Source organism: Macaca mulatta, chromosome 4 (assembly GCF_049350105.2).
Source record: "Macaca mulatta isolate MMU2019108-1 chromosome 4, T2T-MMU8v2.0, whole genome shotgun sequence".
NCBI classification, from domain to species: Eukaryota; Metazoa; Chordata; class Mammalia; order Primates; family Cercopithecidae; genus Macaca; species Macaca mulatta.
The window spans coordinates 48,921,599-48,942,389 of record NC_133409.1 but is presented as its reverse complement, the minus strand read 5'-3'; the positions used below and the strand labels follow the sequence as shown (position 1 = coordinate 48,942,389).

At 37.9% G+C, this 20,791-nt stretch overlaps 1 protein-coding gene across 10 annotated transcripts in view; it reads right to left on the bottom strand.

Annotated features, from left to right (window-relative positions):
* The window catches only part of PHACTR2 (phosphatase and actin regulator 2), a 294,524-nt gene that overhangs the window by 145,660 nt on the left and 128,073 nt on the right, over nt 1-20,791 (bottom strand). For 2 of the 10 annotated variants that reach the window (XM_001090338.5, XM_001090568.5), the window contains exon 1: nt 7,276-7,544. The exons of the other annotated variants lie outside the window; for them this stretch is intronic. In XM_001090338.5, coding sequence (XP_001090338.2) covers nt 7,276-7,321 — 46 coding nt within the window. In that variant the 5' untranslated portion in view covers nt 7,322-7,544. Of the gene's footprint in view, nt 1-7,275; nt 7,545-20,791 lie in introns of those variants that run through there. 10 annotated transcript variants of the gene reach the window in all.

Genomic DNA, 20,791 nt, shown 5'->3' with positions numbered 1-20,791 from the left:
AGAGTAGTTCCTGGTCCATAGTGAGTTCACAATTGTAACCATTAGATATTTTAGAAAATGTCTGTTCATGTTATTTACTTGTTTTCCTATGTGGTTGTTTATCTTTTTGTTATTGACTTTTAAGAGGTCTTACTACATTAATGATATTAACTATTATTTTTTATATATAATTAAATATTTCTTTCAACTTTATTATTTTCCTTTTCAACTTTCTGATGTTAAATTTTTTGGCCATGTAAAAGTTTAAAAGTTTTATATTATTAAATCTATTCATCTTAAGCCAGAATAAATTACAGAGATCAAATAGTCAAAACACAAGAAAAATAGCAGAGGAAAGCAGAGGAAATAGCCCTAGTTTGTAAGAAAGAAAACGACTAATCAATTTGACTTAAAAATTTAAAGTTTTCTATAAAAAAATACTGTAAACAAATTTAAGGTACGAGAAAAGTTTTTTAAATGTTAAAATATATAATAGACATAAGGCTAATCTCCTGAAAATACAAATCTGTAAGAAACCATAAAAGTAAGGAAAGTCTATAAATAGTCAATTCAAAGAAAAATAAATATAAATGTCCTGCATCACTCATAATTAAAATAAGATGCCATTTTTTAAATATAGATTTATAAAGAGTCTAAAAAATTATTTATGCACAGCATTGTAGTCATGTACAATTGTGTAGAGTGTTGACTGCAGAAGGACACCTAGGTAAGAGAATGAGTGGGAACTAAATTCCTGCTAATGTTCCACTTGTTAAGTCTGTGCTGTGGAGCTGCCTCACCAGAGGAAGTGACTTCTAATTCTCACAAGGCTATGGGCTAAGAGTGACCCTGATACGCAGTGGTGGTGACAGAGTACAGAAACACAAAGTCTCATATAATAAGCAGATACACTGAGAGAGCCTCTTTGAGAGTAATGTAGCAAAGTCTATCAAAATAAAACACACAAATCTTTTAACCTAGCCACTCTACTGCTAATACGTCATTAGGACATGTAGCTTGCAGTTGTCCATGTATGGATGGTCCCAGAGCTTGGATAGTGGCAGTAAGGACAGATGGAAGAGCATGGACTTGAGATATATTTGGGAAGAAAAAAGGGCAAGACCTGCTGATGGATCCATGTGGAGCAGGGAAGGAAAACCTAAGAATAACTCCTAGATCTTGGGCTAGAATAAGTGACTGGTTGGGGTATCATTTGGTGAAATGTAGAAAGTCAAGGGAAGAACTGGCTTGGAGGACAAAATCAAATCTTCCATTAGATCTACGTTACCTCTGGGATGCCCAGCAAGTTTTCAAGCAGAACTGTCAAATAGGGAGTTGCATATTTGAGCCTGGAGTGCAGAGACAGGTCATAGATACGGATGTTCATTTCAGTATTATTCACAATAGCATACACATACGCAGATAACCCAGGAACAATATTAAAATACAACTAGATTATTTTAAAGGAAGTTTTGATATATCCACATACTACAATCGTGTTCATTTATAGGATTAAAGAGATCAAGATGGAAATATTTTCAAGTTATATTACACGAAAAATTTGAAGTATTGAGCAGTAAGTATAGTATGTCTTGTTTGACTGCTGACAAAGATATCTATGAATGAAAACTATGTGGAATGAAAAAACATTGTTCATGCTGGGTTATAGATGGAAAGTGGGACTGGAGGATTCGGGAAGGGGGTAAACTCCTTTTTATCCCAAACCATCTTGTAATGTTTGCCTTCCTGCCATGTGCATATTACACCGTAAAGAAAACAAACTCTATCAGTTTTTGCCTTTAGGACTTCTTCCTGTGCCTGGTTTACAAGGAAATGGATAAATATTCTGGACAAGACAAATACAGGGCCCTGAATAAAACTTGGAAGCCCAGAGACACAGATAAATACAGGTTCTATCACAACCTAGATATGATCCTGCACACTTTATTTACTTGTTCTCTTATCTCTTAAAAATGCGGACAGTGGCATTGTCTGCCCTTTCAACCCAAGGGTTGAGGAGAAGCAGCCAAGTGTTGGTCTGTGGCACTGTGAAAATGGGGTGGGGTTGGAAAAAACTAGAAGAAATAGTTACTAGATTCAGACACCTCCCTTCAGACAATACAGTCAGAGTACTGTAATTCTTGGACTAAAAAAAGAATATAAATAATACATACCTCTCATTCATATAGTCATTGGCTTAAAGCAGTCAAACTATTTGTTGACTCATTCATATATTCATCAAAAACTTATTGTATCCAATCTACCATGCTCTATACTTGACAATGAAATACCAGAAGTCTCAGTCCTCGTAAGGCATGATGCCAGAGGGTACTGAAACCATCCTATTTGGGGGCATATCGTTTTAGCCTGTACTTAGAAATAATGGATCCAATTCTCAGTAAAATACTTGTAAACCTAACCCAGCAACATACAAAACGGATTATACACATTACCCAAGTGAGATTTATCCCAGGAATGCAAGGTTGGTTTAACAACCAAAAATCAATTAATGTAATGTGACAAATGAATAGGATAAAGAACAAAAACCATACGATCACCTCAATAGAGGCAGGAAAAACCTTTGATAAAATTGAACAATCTTTATGATAAAAACACTGACAAACTAGGAATAGAAGAGAACTTTTTGACAAAGGGAACCTATGAAGAAACCATAGCTAATAGCACAGTTAATGGTTAAAAAAAAAAAACAAAAAAACAAAAAAAAACAAGACTTTTCTTTGTTAGATCAGGAACAAGACAAAAATGCTCACAACTGCTGCTTCTACTTAACATTGGACTAAAGGTTCTAGCCAGAACTATTAAATAAGAAAAAAAAAAAAGGCATTCAACTCTAAAAGGAGGAATTAAAATGTTGTTTCTTTGCACACATAAATAGATCTTGTATATAGTATGATCTTGTATATAGAAAATCATAAGGAATCCACTGAAAAACTAGTAGGACTAAAAAATGAGTTCAGGCCAGGCACGGTGGCTCATGGCTATAATCCCTGCAATTTTGGAAGACCCAGGTGAGTAGATCTCTTGAGCTCTAGAGTTTGAGATCAGCCTGGGCAACACAGCAAAACCCCATCTCTACCAATAATACAAAAATTAGCCAGGCATGGTGGTGGGCACCAGTGGTCCCAGCTACTCAAGAGGCTGATGTTGGAGGATCACTTGAGCCCAGAAGGTTGAGGCTGCAGTGAATGAGCCATGATCACACCACTGCATTACACTGAAAACTACAAAACACGGTGAAAAGAGAGAAGATATAAAGAAATGGAAAGACATCTATGTTCATGGATTAGAAGACTTCTTATTGTTAAGATAGCAATACTACCCAAATTGATCTACAGGTTCAATACAATTGCTATCAAAATCCTAATTGGCTTTTTTGCAGAAATCGACAGGTTGATTGCAAAACTCATATGAAAATGCAACGGAACCAGAATAACCAGTAGAAACTTTTAAATGAACGAAGTTGAAAAACTCATAGTTCTAGGTTTCAAAATTTGTTACAAAGCTACAGTAATCTAGACATTGTGGTAATTGGCATTACCACATTGAGAGTCCAGAAGTAAACCCTTACGTATACAGTCAATCAATTTTTGACAACAGTGGAACACCATTCAATGGGGAAAGAACTGTCTTTTCAACAAATGGTGCTGGAACAACTGGATATTCATATATAAAAGAACGAAGTTGAAACCCTACATCACGCCACACATAAAAATTAACTCAAAATGTATTACTGACCTAAATGTAAGAGCTAAAATTATAAAACTCTCGGAAGAAAACATAGGTGTAAATCTTCTTGCCTTGGTTAGGCAGTAGTTCTCAGATGTGATACCAAAAACACAAATTACAAAAGAAAAAGATTGATAAACTGCTCATCATCAAAACTTTAAAAATCTGAGCAGCAAATCACACTATCAAGATGAAAGGACAACCCAGAGAATGGCAGAAAATATTTGCAAATCATGTATCTGACAAGGGATTTGGATCTAGTATATAAAGAACTCCTAAAACTCCAATGGAAGTCAAATTATCCAACTAAAATTAGGCAGAGGACCTGAAGACATTTTTTTCCAAAGAAGATATACAAATGGCCAATAAGCACATGAAAAGATGCTCAAAGTCATTAGTAATTAAAGGAAATCAAAACCACAGGATATAACTTCACACCTACTAAGATGGCTATAATCAAAAAGACAGTAACAAATGTTGGTAAGGATATGAAGAAATTGGAACTTTCATTTACTGCTGGCAGGAATGTAAAATGGTCTAGCTTCTTTGGAAACTGCTTGGCAACACCATAAAAGGTTAAACATAGAACTACCTACCATATAATCTAGCAATTCCACTCCTAAATATATACCTGAGAAATGAAAACATATTTTCACAACAGCTTGTACATTAAGTTCAGAGCAGCATTATTCATAAATAGCCCAGAGCAGAAATAACCCAAATGTCCATCAACTGATAAATGGATAATTAAAATGTGGCTTGTTCATACAGTAGAATATTATTTGGCAATAAAAAGAAATGAACAACTGATACATGCTACAACATGGATGACCCTTGAAAACATTATGCTAACTGAAAGAAGCCAGTCACAAAATGACACATTATGATTCCATTGATATGAAATGTTCTCACTAAGCAAATCTATAGAGACAGAAGAGTTGATTAGTGTTTAAAGTAGAGCCCGCTGGTTGAATAGGGTGGGAATAGAGACTGAGGGTCACATAACACTGTGAACAAACTGAAAAACAATGAACTGTACACTTTCCATGGGTGAATTTTATAGTATGTGAATTATACGTCAATACAGCTGTTTTTTTTTTTAAATAATGGATCTAACTGCATATTTTCAGAAAAAATTATTAATGGTCTTCCTAGAACCCAGAGAATTAGGTGCAACCTAAATTGAAAGGCTCTAGAGAGCCTAAAGTCAAAACGGGGAGAAGCAAGCTAACTTCTAGCCTATAATGAAGATTTTTACAAAAGGCCAAATTGAGCGATAAGTATGAATAATTAAACTCTGTGCTATTGATTCCTTTGACTTAAACAGATTTTCGCCCACTAAGCAATTAAGATGAGAATCATCTTTAATACTGTAATCCTAAGCAGCTGCTCCAGACTTAAACAACTAGTCGATGGCTAAGATCAAACAAGGATCTTCACACCATCTGTAAAGCCAGAGTTAAACAGCTAGCAAGGAGTGAACAAAATACCTGGAATAGTAGAGAGTTTGACAGTCTCAGACTCAGAAAAATACAGACATGAATATAAAACTCAGCGAACGTTATTTTATTTTTTATTTTTTATTTTTATTTTTTGGTTTTCACTTAGAATCTGAAGACAAACCTTCAGGGAAACGGGGTAGCTCTAATAGACTTAGAGATACTGGATACCACAAGAAAATTGTTCTGCTTTTACAATACCACAACTTCAGTCATAACCACTGTCATCCCTTAACTGAAAAAAAAAAACCCTCGATTTATGATGTATGGATTGGTCATTTCATTTCATACACATTTTTAATCCACAAAACTGAGGACCTGCAATTTAAGTATAACACCATTCTGTGAGATATTTCTCTAAATTATCTTCTATGATCAAGCATAACTTTTTGTTTAAAACACTTTTTACTTAAGTAGATTACAGGTTCTCATTATAATCAGTCATTTGATTTGGAATTATAGCAATCCGGGTGTTTTTGGCTGTACTGCGTAAGAGGCAGGGAGTCTCACTTCAGGATTTTATTTGCTTGTTAGACATCCTTGATTTTTATTAAGGCAAAATTTGCTTTTCTAATATTCACTCGAATAATATTTTGTGATAAAAATCACTAAATTCAGGACAATACTCTCTGTATACCTCTCGTATTGGAGTACTAATTTAATTCTATCTTTGCGGGTGCACAAATTTAAAAATATAACCCTTCCTTGAAATGAAAAGAAGTCTCACACTACTTTAAGGTAAGACAAAGGAAACCGAGTCTTATTTGCACAAAATAGTTTTACTAAATTTAAAATTGAGTAGGATTTTTTAAATCTCTCGAAAAGCTGTCAACATGAAGTCTTTTTGATGTTCAGAGCTGTAGCCATGTCATTAATGGTAAAGAAGGTATATTCTGATTCTGATGTCCCTTCTTTGCAGAGAGGTCTTCTATGATATTAACAGAAACCTCAGCAAAGCTTGTGGTATCTCAGGGAGTGAAGCTGTGCTACCTAAAGAAACCCACTGGGTATAAAGTAGGGTGGGAGGTTGGAATGACAGAATGCTATCTAGCTAGACATCCTGAGGCAGATTTAAAAACCTTCCTCTGTGCCCTGTCATTTCCTTTCAGCAAGATCCTGTTGATGTTTGCACAATTTCAAAAGTGTATCAAATATCTCAATGAACGACATAAATGGTCCCTTTGAGTTTTATTTTTAATCGTTGATGGAAAAATATCAAAATAGTACCTTTTAAATTTATTTCCTTATCTAATCACAAGTAACACCACCAAACAGTTTTTTTTTTTTTTTTTTTTTTTTTTTTAAGCCCTACACTGCTGGGGAAATGCCAGACGTACCTTCCTTCCCTCTTTTTGTTTAAGAAAATGGAAAAAAAGAGACTTTTAAAACAGAGCATTAGAACTCAGACACGTTACACACGTTTCCATAAAACTAACTTTAGTCCTGGAGAACTAAGTTCATGAGGTATGTTTCCCTAAATGTTATAGCTGCTGTGTCTATTATAAACAAAACAAGTCTCATTTGAAACAATTACGCATTTCGGGGGTAGTTATTAAGTATTCAACGTTCTGCCAGGATAAGGCGATCAGCGCTTCTGCTCCGAATAACAAACCATAAATCAGTTGACAAGCTTGAAAGCATTCATTCCTAGTTTGCTTGCAAGCCAACCGTAAATACAGAAAAACCTGTTGGCATGTTTCTCTTGCTCTCTAAGTTTCGCGTTTTTAAAAACACAGTAATACACAAATGGCGTTTCCCGTAAGTTTCTGGCTTCGAAATAATTTGGATACAAAACCACAGCGAAGCACCGAGCACAGAAAAATGGAGCCTGTGCCTTTAAGGTAAAATCGGCTGGATCCCAAAAGGCATTCCTCTTTCACGACAAAGAGTTTGGCGAGCGCTACCTCTGGGGTTTCTCCGAGGGACTTGGCGGGTCCGAGCGGAACCCGACCAGACGCCTAGCCCTGCCTGCCCCGGGGCCCCGCCGCCAGCCCCGCGCCCGCGCCCGCGCCCGCGCGGCGGGAGCGCATCGCGTGCGCCCGGGACTCACCGCTGCCGGGCTGCGGGGACAGCGTGGACACCGAGGTCTGGCCCATGACTGGGGTCGCAGGGCCAGGTCCAGCGATCACGCGGCTCCTTTGGTCCTTCGATCATGGGTCCGCTCCCAGCCAGACTTCCAAGCGTTCATGTCCCGGCCTGTGCCTAGCGGCCCGCCGGGTCCCCTCACCTTCTCCCCCGCGCGGGTCTCCCAGCCCGGCCGGCCGCAGCCGGCGCGGCGGATCCTGCCCAGCGGATGCCTGTCATTCCTCTATGCAGATTAGCTGGGGTCAGGGGTCACGGGGGAAGAAGGGGGGGTGAGGGCGATAGGGAGGGGAGGAGGGGGAAGCGGGGGGAGGGCGCAGGAGCAGGGGCTAGGGGAAGCCCCCGGCCGGCCCAGCAGCACCCGCACCCCCTCAGGGTGGTAGGGAGCTCAGGCTTTCAGGCTACTCCTCTTTAACTTAAAAGGTTCAAAGTCAAATGATCCTTAAGGACTACAAGAAAAGGAATTAAAGTATTTAGTCACGCTACTTAATTTAACAAAATTTGTTTCTTAAAAGTTATTTCCTTCCTTACATTCTATTTGCGGTATTGCGGCACTCTCATGTCCCGTGCCCATTTTTTTTTCACGTTTTAAAAATTACCTTCCTTTTAACAAATATAATTTTTTTTAAAAAAAAAGCATTAATGGCCTCAATCAGGCTCTACAACAAATCTAAATGATAGGTCTATGCGTGAGATCAACAAAGTATACTGTTTGCTGTCTCCTACCTGAAACTCTGGAGTGCTCACCTCTCCTTTATTTCAAAAGAATACTGTGAAATAAAGTGATTAAAATACACAAAAGGGGAAAAGAACTATAACAAACTTGAAAGGTGAATTAAACCCTTCAATAATATCCTGTTAAATCTCATTCTTCTTAAAAATATGAATACAAATAAATATCCTTCATATTTACAATTGATTAGTATAAGTAATCTACATACTATATATACAATGTATGTGTGTATATATATATACACACAGTATATGGAACATCTATATTTGGTGCATTAGATTGGATGGTGATTACTGGATGTGTTCATTTTATGAAAATTCATTGAGATGTCTAAAATGATGTGTGCACTTTGCTGAAGGTATATATTTCATTAAAAAGTAAAAAATACCAGAAAGTGCAATATATTTAGGTCATTTACCACAGCTTTCTGAACTAACATGAAAATCATTTTTCTCTAAAATTTTTATTATTAAGATTGTGCAGACCTTGTCTGATTTTTTTGAAAGACACTTGTCTGTTTCGTCATGGTTAATTAAGTTGCCCTATTTTTTTCACACCCAAACAGCCCACCCACCACTGTGAGGAAGATCTTTTCCCTAGAACAGTGTGATCCCTTATCTTCTTCCCTTTGCCTAATTCACTCTTAAGAAACACTGATTTTTTTTTTTTTAATGAAATTGAGGATTTAACCAAAATGTGAGTTCTAATTAGGACAAAAAAATTAATCCTAACTACATTTCCTTATAAATACAAAAATGTGTCTTGGAAACACATCCCACCTGGGGAGCTAAGCGATGAGAGTAAGCAATTATAATGGCTAGCTCCTCCAGCTCTTTGCTTTGAGTTGCCGTAAGAAAAAAAAACAAACAAAAGTGGTTAAAGGTAAGTTAAGAGGGAGAATGACTCACTCTTCCTTTTGACGGAGCCTATCTGATAAAGGGAGGTCACTGATCAGAGGAAATACACAGTAAATTTTGCATATTCAAAATATGTAACTATAATAATTTTTAAATACTGATAAAAGTTAAACTTTGAGGTTGCTATCATTTCTTCTTTTCCTCGAGAAACAATAGTATATTTCTATTACTTTTATAAATTCTTATTTCAAAGATCAAGGAAGTGCACTTTAGTTCCAGTTTTTCAGGATTTGCTTAATACAGCTATATTTACCTTATTCAAGACCTTTCATGATTTGCTAGTTAATATAATCTTCAGCCTCATCTGGGATTCCTATAATACCCCAACCAGGTTATGCAATTTTCTCTGAAACTCTTCCAGTTCCATTACATTATCCTTGAAGCATGTCAACCAAAACTGCAGGAAGTGTGCATTAAGGTTTCTTTCTAAGAGTGGGACAGTTCTTCTTCTTGGTTTCTAGAGCTTCTGATGGGGCTTGGCATTTAAGTGGCCTTTTTTTTTAATCACAGCTAACAAGTTATACTAATAAACATAGAAAATGTCTACAGAAATCTGTAAATTTCATTTCTAGGTTGTAACACAAAGGCTAGAAATTACCATTTAACAAGAGAATGTTAAGATAATTTTCCCCCAAATTGCCTTACTCTTGCCTTATTAGAACTCACACAGTTTTACTAAGAGTTCTGGGTGTTAATCCCATGGGTTTATAGTTTAAATCTGGAAACATTTAATGTCATCTGAAAGGTATGGACATTTCTCTGTATACTACCTCTCTCTAGGGAATTTATTAAAATGCTAAGCAAGATTAGTCTCAATACCCAACTCTGAGGAAGCTATCTATTTGTAATTCTGCAGCATTTATCCCATTGGTCCTACTCTTTGTTCTCTATTTTTAAACCAATCTTTTATCCAGTGATATCCTGGTAAATGCTTAACTGGTTTGGGCTGGGGGTGAGGAGGCGGGAGGCAGCCTCAGACTGCTTTGTTTATTGTGATGTAAATACTCCTGCAGTGACCTATTCTACAAGCCTCCAACCAGCTAGCAAAACTGATATCAAACAGCTTGCAGAATTCCTTGAAATGTAACAATTTGACCCGCCAGCCTGTGTAAACTGCCTTCAGCACACCACTACTTTTCTCTGTTATAATAATGCCGCATTATATCATACCATGGCTGAGTTTGAGGAACAGCTTCTATTTAGCCTTCCTAAAAATATAGACTAATGGCATCTACTGATTTTTTCCACGGAACACTCTAAATATTTTTCAAACTCTGAAAGAACTACTGTGATTTATTCATTTATTTCCAGAAAGAAATTAAAGTAAGTGAATTAGTGAGACAGAATTTCCCCTTCTGAAAGCCAGTGTGCGTTTACGACCAAAAGTTGTACTTAGTGAGTTTTCAAGCATTCTGCCTTATAACACAGACTTCACTGGCTTGTCTGATTTGGGAAGTCTTCGACTCACCCACCTGGGGTACCCAAAGTGACACTTGCACTCCTCCTGGATGGAAGCCACTCTATCTATTAGGTAAAAGTTAAAGTGGACATAAGCCTAAACATTGGCAATCTGGACCATTTGTGAGAAAATCCTTTACTAGGTCAAAGTCCAAGTGGCAGACATACAACTTGGTGCCTTTAGAGAAGATGGTTTACAATTACTACAGTTACCACTATCAAATACTGTAACTTAGGTTACTGCCAGACTTTTCTAGGCAGCCAAATCTAGCATGGAGCAGGAAGTAGAGGGAAACTTCCTCAGAACACAAATGCCATGAGTACTAATCCTGGAGCTCTCTGCCTTGTCCAGATGCTGCCAGCTGTGTGAGGACTCATTTTGAGACACCAGCTGTTAGGGGTGGAGGAATTATGGTGGGAGGGAAGGGGTAGGCAGAGTCCCAAAAGATGAGATGGTTGATCAGAACAGCAATGACCTGGGAGGCAACAGTGGTTGATAGTGGCCATATACAAGCAGATGAGGATTACATTAATTGACACCCTTATTTCTGGATTTGACCATAAACATCCTGCGAATTAGTGACACTTCCTTGGCTAATGGGAATTACAGCCATAAAAAAATTCTTTCTTAATGGGAAGGAAATGAATTAAAACTTAGCAGTTCTGCTAATAGGATACTAAAAACGGATATGCAAAAGTTGTTTTAACTATTCAGGTAGTTTGTACTAGAAGATCTTCTGGTTTTTAAAAACTTTGTATTTCTTCAAAACTTGGCTACATTTTGTAAGAGCCGGCTTACTTAGAAAAACATAAAAAGCGAATGGGAGCTTTACTAGATATTCTAAATTCAGTGAAAACTGTATATGTAACTAATGTTTACTTTGTAAAATGTTACTCTATAGAAGTTGCAACTAAATGGCTACTATATCTTAAATTTTAACAATTCTGAGAGATGCTGGTTTTAAAAGGATGATGCTAAAAGACAAAGGAAAGCTTTTGTTAAGGAAAGAATTACAACTTTGCATATTCTAGTTATATTAAGCATCAGTAGAAGACCACATTCCACAAGTATTAGAACAGGAAGCAAACCTGAAAGACAGGCTTTTCTTTCCTATTGTTCTCATATTTTCATGTGATTTATTTCCTGAGTTTTCCTTCTTCTGCTTGCTCAAGCTAAAAGGATTAGCAAATACCTAGCCTCTGCCTCACCCCGCATGAGTCTCTGCAGAGGTGGGGTGTGGCTCACGTGTGCTTACTTACTGAGTGAGCCCCACAGTTGGAAGATTTATGCTGGAAAAGAAAGACCTCAAGGGGTGGTGCTGGAATTTCCTTTTCCAAAGACATTCTCCCTACCCTGGGAAGAAAAGTGTCTGTAATTTTGCTCCACTTCATTTCATAAGCAAAACAAAGTACTCATCCATGGTATTAAAACTCCAAAAATTGCTATAAAATGAATAATCTTTAATTTATTCACCAAAATCTAAAGAGAACAGTCCTTAAAGACATCTTTTATATGACTGCCCAATTTACCCAAAATAATTGCTTCCAGTAAGGCCCAAATCTTTGTTTTGTTAACCATCACATCCATCCTTGCAAACTAACAAAATTTGCCTGGCAAATAGAGGGTACTCAATATGTAGATGATAAATTAAAAATAAGCATTTATGTTATCTCCTTAATGATAACTTCCAAGTATGGACAAAAAAAATCTGGGAATACATGTAAAATTTTGGTAATAATATAGTATGTTGACTCCATAGCAAGAGAATATCAAGTCTGTCGGTGACTATAAATTTTCTTTTGTATGCCACTCTGAAATAATCATCTACTCATTCAACTAGAATTGACTGAGGACCTCCCATGGGCGTGGCACCTCTGGCACATGGCATAAGGAAAGTGAGGTATGGACTCTCCCATGGCGGAGTTCATAGTGTGGGTACGGGGTGGGGGATGGGGTGGGTGTTGCAGCCTACAAATACATGATCCTGACAGCGGAGGAACAGAAAAGTCATTCCTCCAGCTGGAAGTGGTGACTCATGCCTGTAATCCCAGCACTTTGGGAGGACCAGGTGGGCAGATCACCTGAGGTCAGGAGCTCAAGACCAGTCAGGCCAACATGGTAAAACTAAAAATACAAAAATTATCTGGCTGTGGTGGTGCACTCCTGTAATCTTAGCTACTAGGGAGGCTGAGACAGGAGAATCGCTTGAACCCGAGAGGTGGAGGTTGCAGTGAGCCAAGATTGCGCCATTGCATTCCAGCCTGGGCAACAGAGTGAGACTCCATCTCAAAAAAAAAAAAAAAAAAAAAAAAAGACAACAACAACTATTTTGTTCCTCCAATTGCTAGGGGTGCCCAGTAGGCTGGTACAGAGAAGGCTCTGAACTTTAGCAAATTACTAAATACATATTTTTGTCATACAGAGGTGCTCATTCATTCTGAAGTTGCCCCAAGACTGTGAAGTGCTCCTGAATTAAAGAAAGATTAAATTCTAATAGCATGTGGTCAGAATTAACTGTATTTGTTTGTTTATTGCTTGCAGCTTTTTTGTCTTTCTTTTTTTTTTTTAATTTTGAGACAGAGTCTTGCTCTGTGGCCCAGGTTGGAGTGCAGTGGTATAATCATTGCTCACTGTAGCCTTGAACTCCTGGGCTCAAGCAATCCTCCCACCCCAGCCTCCCAAGTAGCTGGGACTACAGGTGCTTCCCACCATGCCCAGCTAATTATTTGTATTTTTTTTTTAGAGATAGGGTCTCACTATATTGCCCAGGCTTGCTTGCAGTTTTTTGAAGAATAAGTTATGGACCCTGAAATGTATCCATTTCAAGCAAACCATTCAATAAATTTTAATAAACATGTAGTCCAACCAACAGCACAATCAAGTTTCAGAAAACTTTGAGAACCCTCGGGTACTCCATCATGTCCTTTTGCAGTTAATTCCTGTTTCACATCCTTATACCACCCCTGGCATTAGGGAACTGCCGACCTGTTTTCCATGTCCATAGTTTTGATTTATCTAAAATTTCTTACAAATGGAATAATATTATATACAGTTTTTTTTTTTAATCTGGTTTGTTTCATCTAATGTTTTTGATATTCATCCATGTTGCTCTATCTGTATTTTGTTCCTTTTTGTTCTAGGTTGCCTTCCATTGTATGGCTATACAAAAGTTTGTTTATCTATTTACCAATCAATGGGCATTTGGGATGTAACTATATTTCACTGTATTCCTGCTCTATGAAAAGACTTTGGGTCTATATTGTGTTACATATGTGCTAGTTCTATATTAATAATAACTCACTGATTGGTTCACCATTCACTCAATAAATATTTATTATGCATTTCCTTTGTACCAGTCTCTGTTCTAAGTACTTAGGAGATAGAATTGTACAAAATACAAAAACCCCTGCACTCGTAGAGCCTCCATTCTAATGGAATGACAGAAAATAAGCAGTAAACATAATAAACCAGTAAACTTTATAACAACTTAGAAGATGAAAAGTGCTATGAAATACAGAAGAGTAAGAGAGGTTGGACTGGCATATAGTGGTCACAGTAGTCCTCACTGAGAAGATAATATTTAAGCAAAAACACGAAGGAGGTAATGGAGTTAACCATATGGCTATCTAGGGAAGAAGTGTTCCAAGAAGAAAGACCCAGTTAATATAAAGACAGGAGCATGGCATGTGTTTGAGGAACCCAGGGTAAATGGGGTGGTTGGAGTATATAGAATAAGAGAGGTAAAGATGAGGAGAAGAAGATTATAACCAGGTAGGAATTGCAGTTAACTATAAAGACTTTGGGCCAGGGGCGGTGGCTCAGACCTGTAATCCCAGCACTTTGGGAGGCCAAGTTGGGTGGATCACGAGGTCAGGAGTTCAAGACAAGCCTGGCCAACATGGTGGAACCCCATCTCTACAAAAATTAGCTAGGCGTGGTGTTGCGTTCCTGTAATCCCAGCTACTCTGGAGGCTGAGGCAGGAGAATTGCTTGAAATGGGAACCAGGAGGTGGAGGTTGCAGTGAGCTGAGATCGCGCCACTGCACTCCAGCTTGGGATACAGAGCGAGACTCCATTTCAAAAAAAAAAAAAAAAAAAGACCTTGGCCTTCTTCTTCTCCAAAGATTCACACCTCCTCACCAGCAAGGCAACAAAAATGGATAAAGAGTTTGATGAATTGATAGAAGTAGGTTTCAAAAGGTGGGTAATAACAAACTCCTCCAAGCTAAAGGAGCATGTTCTAACCCAATGTAAGGAAGCTAAGAACCTGGAAAAATGGTAGAGGAATTGCTAACTGGAATCACCAGTTTAGAGAAGAACATAAATGACTTGATGGAGCTGCAAAACACAGCACAAGAACTTCGTGAAACATACACAAGTATCAATAGCCAAATCAATCAGGTGGAAGAAAGAATATCAGAGATTGAAGATCAACATAATGAAATAAAGTGTGAAGACAAGCTTAGAGAAAAAAGAATGAAAAGGAATGAACAAAGCCTCCAAGAAATATGGGACTATGTGAAAAGACCAAACCTACGTTTGATTGGTGTACCTGAAAGTGACAAGGAGAATGGAACCAAGTTGGAAAACACTCTTCAGGATATTATCCAGGAGAACTTCCCCAACCTAACAAGACATGCCCACATTCAAATTCAGGAAATACAGAGAACACCACAAAGATACTCCTCAAGAAGAGCAACCCCAAGACACATAATTGTCAGATTCACTAAGGTTGAAATGAAGGAAAAAAAATGTTAAGGGCAGCCAGAGAGAAAGGTCAGGTTACCCACAAAAACAAGCCCATCAGACTAACAGCAGATCTCTCAGCAAAAACCCTAAAGCCAGAGGACAGTGGGGGCCAATATTCAACATTCATAAAGAAAAGAATTTTCAACCCAGAATTTCATATCCAACCAAACTAAGCTTCATAAGCAAAGGAGAAATAAAATTCTTTATAGACAAGCAAATGTTGAGAGATATCACCACCAGGCTGCCTTACAAGAGCACCTGAAGGAAGCACCAAATATGGAAAGGAAAAACTGGTAACAGCCACTGCAAAAACATACCAAATTGTAAAAGCCATCGACACTATGAAGAAACTGCATCAACTAACAGGCAAAATAACCAGCTAGCATCATAATGATGGGATCATATTCACACATAACAATATTAACCTTAAATGTAAACAGGCTAAATGCCCCAACTAAAAGACACAGATTGGCAAACTGGATAAAGAGTCAAGACTCATCAGTGTGCAAAGACACACATCGGCTCAAAATAAAGGGATGGAGGAATATTTACCAAGCAAATGGGAAGCAAATGAAAAAAAAAAAAAAAGCAGGAGTTGCAATCCTAGTCTCTGATAAAGCAGGCTTTAAACCAACAAAGATCAAAAGAGACAAGGCCATTACATAATGGTAAAGGGATCAATGCAACAAGAAGAACTAACTATCCTAAATATATATGCATGAAATACAGGAGCACCCTGATTTATAAAGCAAGTTCTCAGAGACCTACAAAGAGACTTAGACTCCCACACAATAGTATGGGAGACTTTAGTGTGCCACTGTCCCTAATGGACAGATCAATGAGACAGAAAATTAACAAGGATATTCAAGACTTGAACTCAGCTCTGGACAAAGCAGACCTAATAGACATCTACAGAATTCTACACCTGAAATCAACAAAATATACATTCTTCTCAGCACATCGCACTTATTCTAAAATTGACCACATAATTGGAAGTAAAACACTCCTCAGCAAATGTAAAACAACAGAAATCACAACAAACTGTCTCTCAGAACACAGTGCAATCAAATTAGAAGTCAGGATTAAGAAACTTACTCAAAACTGCACAACTACATGGAAATTGAACAACCTGCTCCTGAATGACTACTGGGTAAAAAACAAAATTAAGGCAGAAATAAATAAGTTATTTGAAACCAGTGAGAAAAAAGACACAGCACACCAGAATCTCTGGGACACAGCTAAAGCAGTGTTTAGAGAGAAATTTATAGCACTAAATGCCCACAGGAGAAAGCAGGAAAGATCTAAAATCAACAGCTTAACACCACAATTAAAAGAACTAGAGAAGCAAGAGCAAACACATTCAAAAGCTAGTAGAAAACAAGAAATAACTAAGATCAGGGCAGAACTGAAGGAGACACAGAAACAAAAAACCCTTCAAAAAATAAATGAATCCAGGAGTTGGTTTTTTGAAAAGATTAACAAAATAGACCACTACCAGACTAATAAAGAAGAAAAGAGAGAAGAATCAAGTAGACACAATAAAAAATGATAAAGGGGATATCACCACTGATCCCACAGAAATACAAACTACTATCAGAGAATACTATAAATACCTCTATCCAAATAAACTAGAAAATCTGGAAGAAGTGGATAAATTCCTATACACATACATCCTCCCAAGACTAAACCAGGAAGAAGTCGAATCCCTTAATAGACCAATAACAAGTTCTGAAATTGAGGCAGTAATGAATAGCCTACCAACCAAAAAAAAAAAAAAAAAAAGCCCAGGACCAGACAGATTCAGAGCCAAATTATACCAGAGGTACAGAGAGAAGCACTATTCCAAACAATAGAAAAAGAGGAATACCTCCCTAACTCATTTTATGAGGCCAGCATCATCCTGATACCAAAACCTGGCAGAGACACAACAAAAAAAGAAAATTTCTGGCCAATATTCCTAATGAACATAGATGTGAAAATCCTCAATAAATACCGGCAAACCAAATCCAGCAGCACATCAAAAAGCTTATCCACCATGATCAAGTCAGCTCCATCCCTGGGATGCAAGGCTGGTTCAACATATGCAAATCAATAAATGTAATCCATCACATAAACAGAACCAATGACAAAAACCACATGATTATCTCAATAGATGCAGAAAAGGCCTTTGACAAAACACCCCTTCAGGCTAAAAACTCTAAATAAACTAGGTATTGATGGGATGTATCTCAAAATAATAAGAGCTATTTATGACAAACCCACAGCCAATAACATACTGAATGGGCAAAAGCTGGAATCATTCCCTTTGAAAACTCGCACAAGACAAGGATGCCCTCTCTCACCACTCCTATTCAACATAGTATTGGAAGTTCTGGCCAGGGCAATCAGGCAAGAGAAAGAAATAAAGCGTATTCAAATAGGAAGACAAGAAGTCAAATTGTCTCTGTCTGCAGATGACATGACTGTATATTTAGAAAACCCCATCGTCTCAGCCCCAAATCTCCTTAAGCTGATAAGCAACTTCAGCAAAGTCTCAGGATACAAAATCAATGTGCAAAAATCACAAGCATTACTATACATCAATAATAGACAAACAGAGAGCAAAATCATGGGTGAACTCCAATTCACAATTGCTACAAAGAGAATAAAATACCTAGGAATACAACTTACAAGGGATGTGGAGGACCTCTTCAAGGAGAACTGCAAATAACTACTCAAGGAAATAAGAGAGGACACAAACAAATGGAAAAACATTCCATGCTCATGGATGGGAAGAATCAATATCATAAAAATGGCCATACTGTCCAAAGTAATTTATAGATTCAATGCTATCCCCATGAAGCTACCAGTGACTTTCTTCAAAGAATTTTTAAAAACTACTTTAAATTCCATATGAAACCAAAAAAGAACTTGTATAGCCAAGACAATCCTAAGCAAAAAGAGCAAAGCTGGAGGCATCACACTACCTGACTTCAAACTATACTACAAGGCTGCAGTAACCAAAACAGCATGGTACTGGTACCAAAACAGATATATACACCAAAGGAACAGAGAAGAGGCCTCAGAAATAACGCCACACATCTGCAACTATCTGATCTTTGACAAATCTTACAAAAACAAGCAATGCAAAAAGGATTCCCTATTTAATAAATGGTGTTGGGAAAACTGGCTAGCCATATGCAGAAAAGTGAAACTGGACCCCTTCCTTACACCTTATACAAAAATTAACTCAAGATGGATTAAAGACTTAAACGTAAGACCTAACACCATAAAAACCCTTGAAGAAAACCTAGGCAACACCATTCAGGACATAGTTATGGGCAAAGACTTCATGACTAAAACACCAAAAGCAATGGCAACAAAAGCCAAAATTGACAAATGGGAGCTAATTAAACTAAAGAGCTTCTGCACAGCAAAAGAAACTCACAGCAGAGTGAACAGGTAACCTACAGAATAGGAGAAAATTTTTGCAATCTATCCATCTGACAAAGGGCCAATATCCAGAATCTACAAGGAACTTAAACAAATTTACAAGACAAAAATCAAACAACTCCATCAAAAAGTGGGCAAAGGATATGAACAGACACCTCTCAAAAGAAGACATTTATGTAGCCAACAAACATATGAAAGAAAACTCATCATCACTGGTCATTAGAGAAATGCAAATCAAAACCACAGTGAGATACTATCTCACACCAGTTAGCATGGCAATCATTAAAAAGTCAAGAAACAACAGATGCTGGAGAGGATGTGGAGAAATAGGAACACTTTTACACTATTGTTGGGCATGTAAATTAGTTCAACCATTGTGGAAGACACTGTGGCAATTCCTCAAGGATCTAGAACCAGAAATACCATTTGACCCAGCAATTCCATTACTGGGTATATACCCAAAGGGTAATAAATCATGCTACTAGAAAGATACATGCACACGTATGTTTATTGCAGCACTGTTCACAATAGGAAAGACTTGGAACCAAGCCAAATGCCCATCAGTGATAGACTGGATAAAGAAAATGTGGCACATATACACCATGGAATACTATGCAGCCATGAAAAAGGATTAGTTCATGTCCTTTGCAGGGACATGGATGAAGCTGGAAACCATTATCCTCAGCAAACTCACACAGGAACAGAAAACCAAACACTGCATGTTCTCACTCATAAGTGGGAGTTGAACAATGAAAACACATGGACATAGGGAGGGGAACATCACACACTGGGGCCTGTTGGTGGGTGGGGTGGGGGCCTAGGGGAGGGATCGCATTAGGAGAAATATCTAATGTAGATGACGGGTTTATGGGTGCAGCAAACCACCATGGCATGTGTATACCTATATAACAAACTGGCACATTCTGCACATGTATCCCAGAACTTAAAGTATTATAAAATAAAAAATAAAAATAGTAAAAAAGATTTTGGCTTTTACTGCGAGTGAGATAAGGTTACAATGACAGTTTCAAACAAAGTAGTGACATGATCTGGCTTTTGTTTTAAAAATCACTGTGGCTTCTGAGTAGAGAACAGAGGAGACAACATTAGAAGCAAAGAGACCAGGAGAGACTACAGGAATAATCCAGACCAGAAATGATAGTGGCTTAGACCAGGTTGGTAGCAGTGGGTGTAATGAAATGCACCTGGATTCTGGGCTAATTTTGAAAATGGAACCAATATTCCTTATGGATTGATCGTGGGGTGTGGGAGACAAAAGATGACAGAAGGAAGACTATCAAAATTTTTTTCTGAGCAATTAAAAAGATCAAATTGCCATTACTTAAAACTAGCACAACAGTGAGTGGAGTAGATTTGGAATAGAAAATTAGAAGTTCAGTTTTGAGATGTCCACTAGACTTCCAAGTAGAGAATAAAAACAATCCCATGTGTCGCCAAGGGAAAGAACAAATTAATGTATACCTAAACACATCCTAGTGAAACAGAGCAGCAGAAATGCAGAGAAAATTTAGAAAGCAGTAGGCGGAAAAGGCAAACGCCACTTTAAGGAATCATAATAAATCCAAGTCAATGATAGAACTATTTTTTCTTAGTGCTTTGAAGAAGCAATTGTCAACTTAGAATTCTATATCCAGGTAAACACTCATTCACTAAATCAATCATTCACTAAAAGTAATTAATCACTGAAAACATCTACAGGATATTCCTCAGCAAGAAAGAAAATGAACTCAGGCCAGGTGTGGTGGCTCATGCCTGTAATCGCAGCACTTTGGGAGGCCGAGGCGGGCAGATCACTTGAGGTCAGGAGTTCAAGACCAGCTTGGCCAACATGCTGAAACCCCATCTCTACTAAAAATACAAGAAAATAGCCGGGTGTGTACACAGGTGCCTGTAGCCCCAGCTACTCTGGAGGCTGAGTCAGGGGAATCACTTGAACCAGGGAGGCAGAGGCTGCAATGAGCCGAGATTATACCACTGCACTCCAGTCTAGGTGACAGAGCAAGATGGTGAAAAAAAGAAAGAAAGAAAGAAAGAAAGAAAGAAAGAAAGAAAGAAAGAAAGAAAGAAAGAAAGAAAGAAAGAAAGAAAGAGGGAAAGAAGGGAGGGAAGGGGAGGGGAGGGGAGGGGAGGGAGGGAGGGAGGGAGGGAGGAAGGAAAGAAAAAAAGAAAGAAA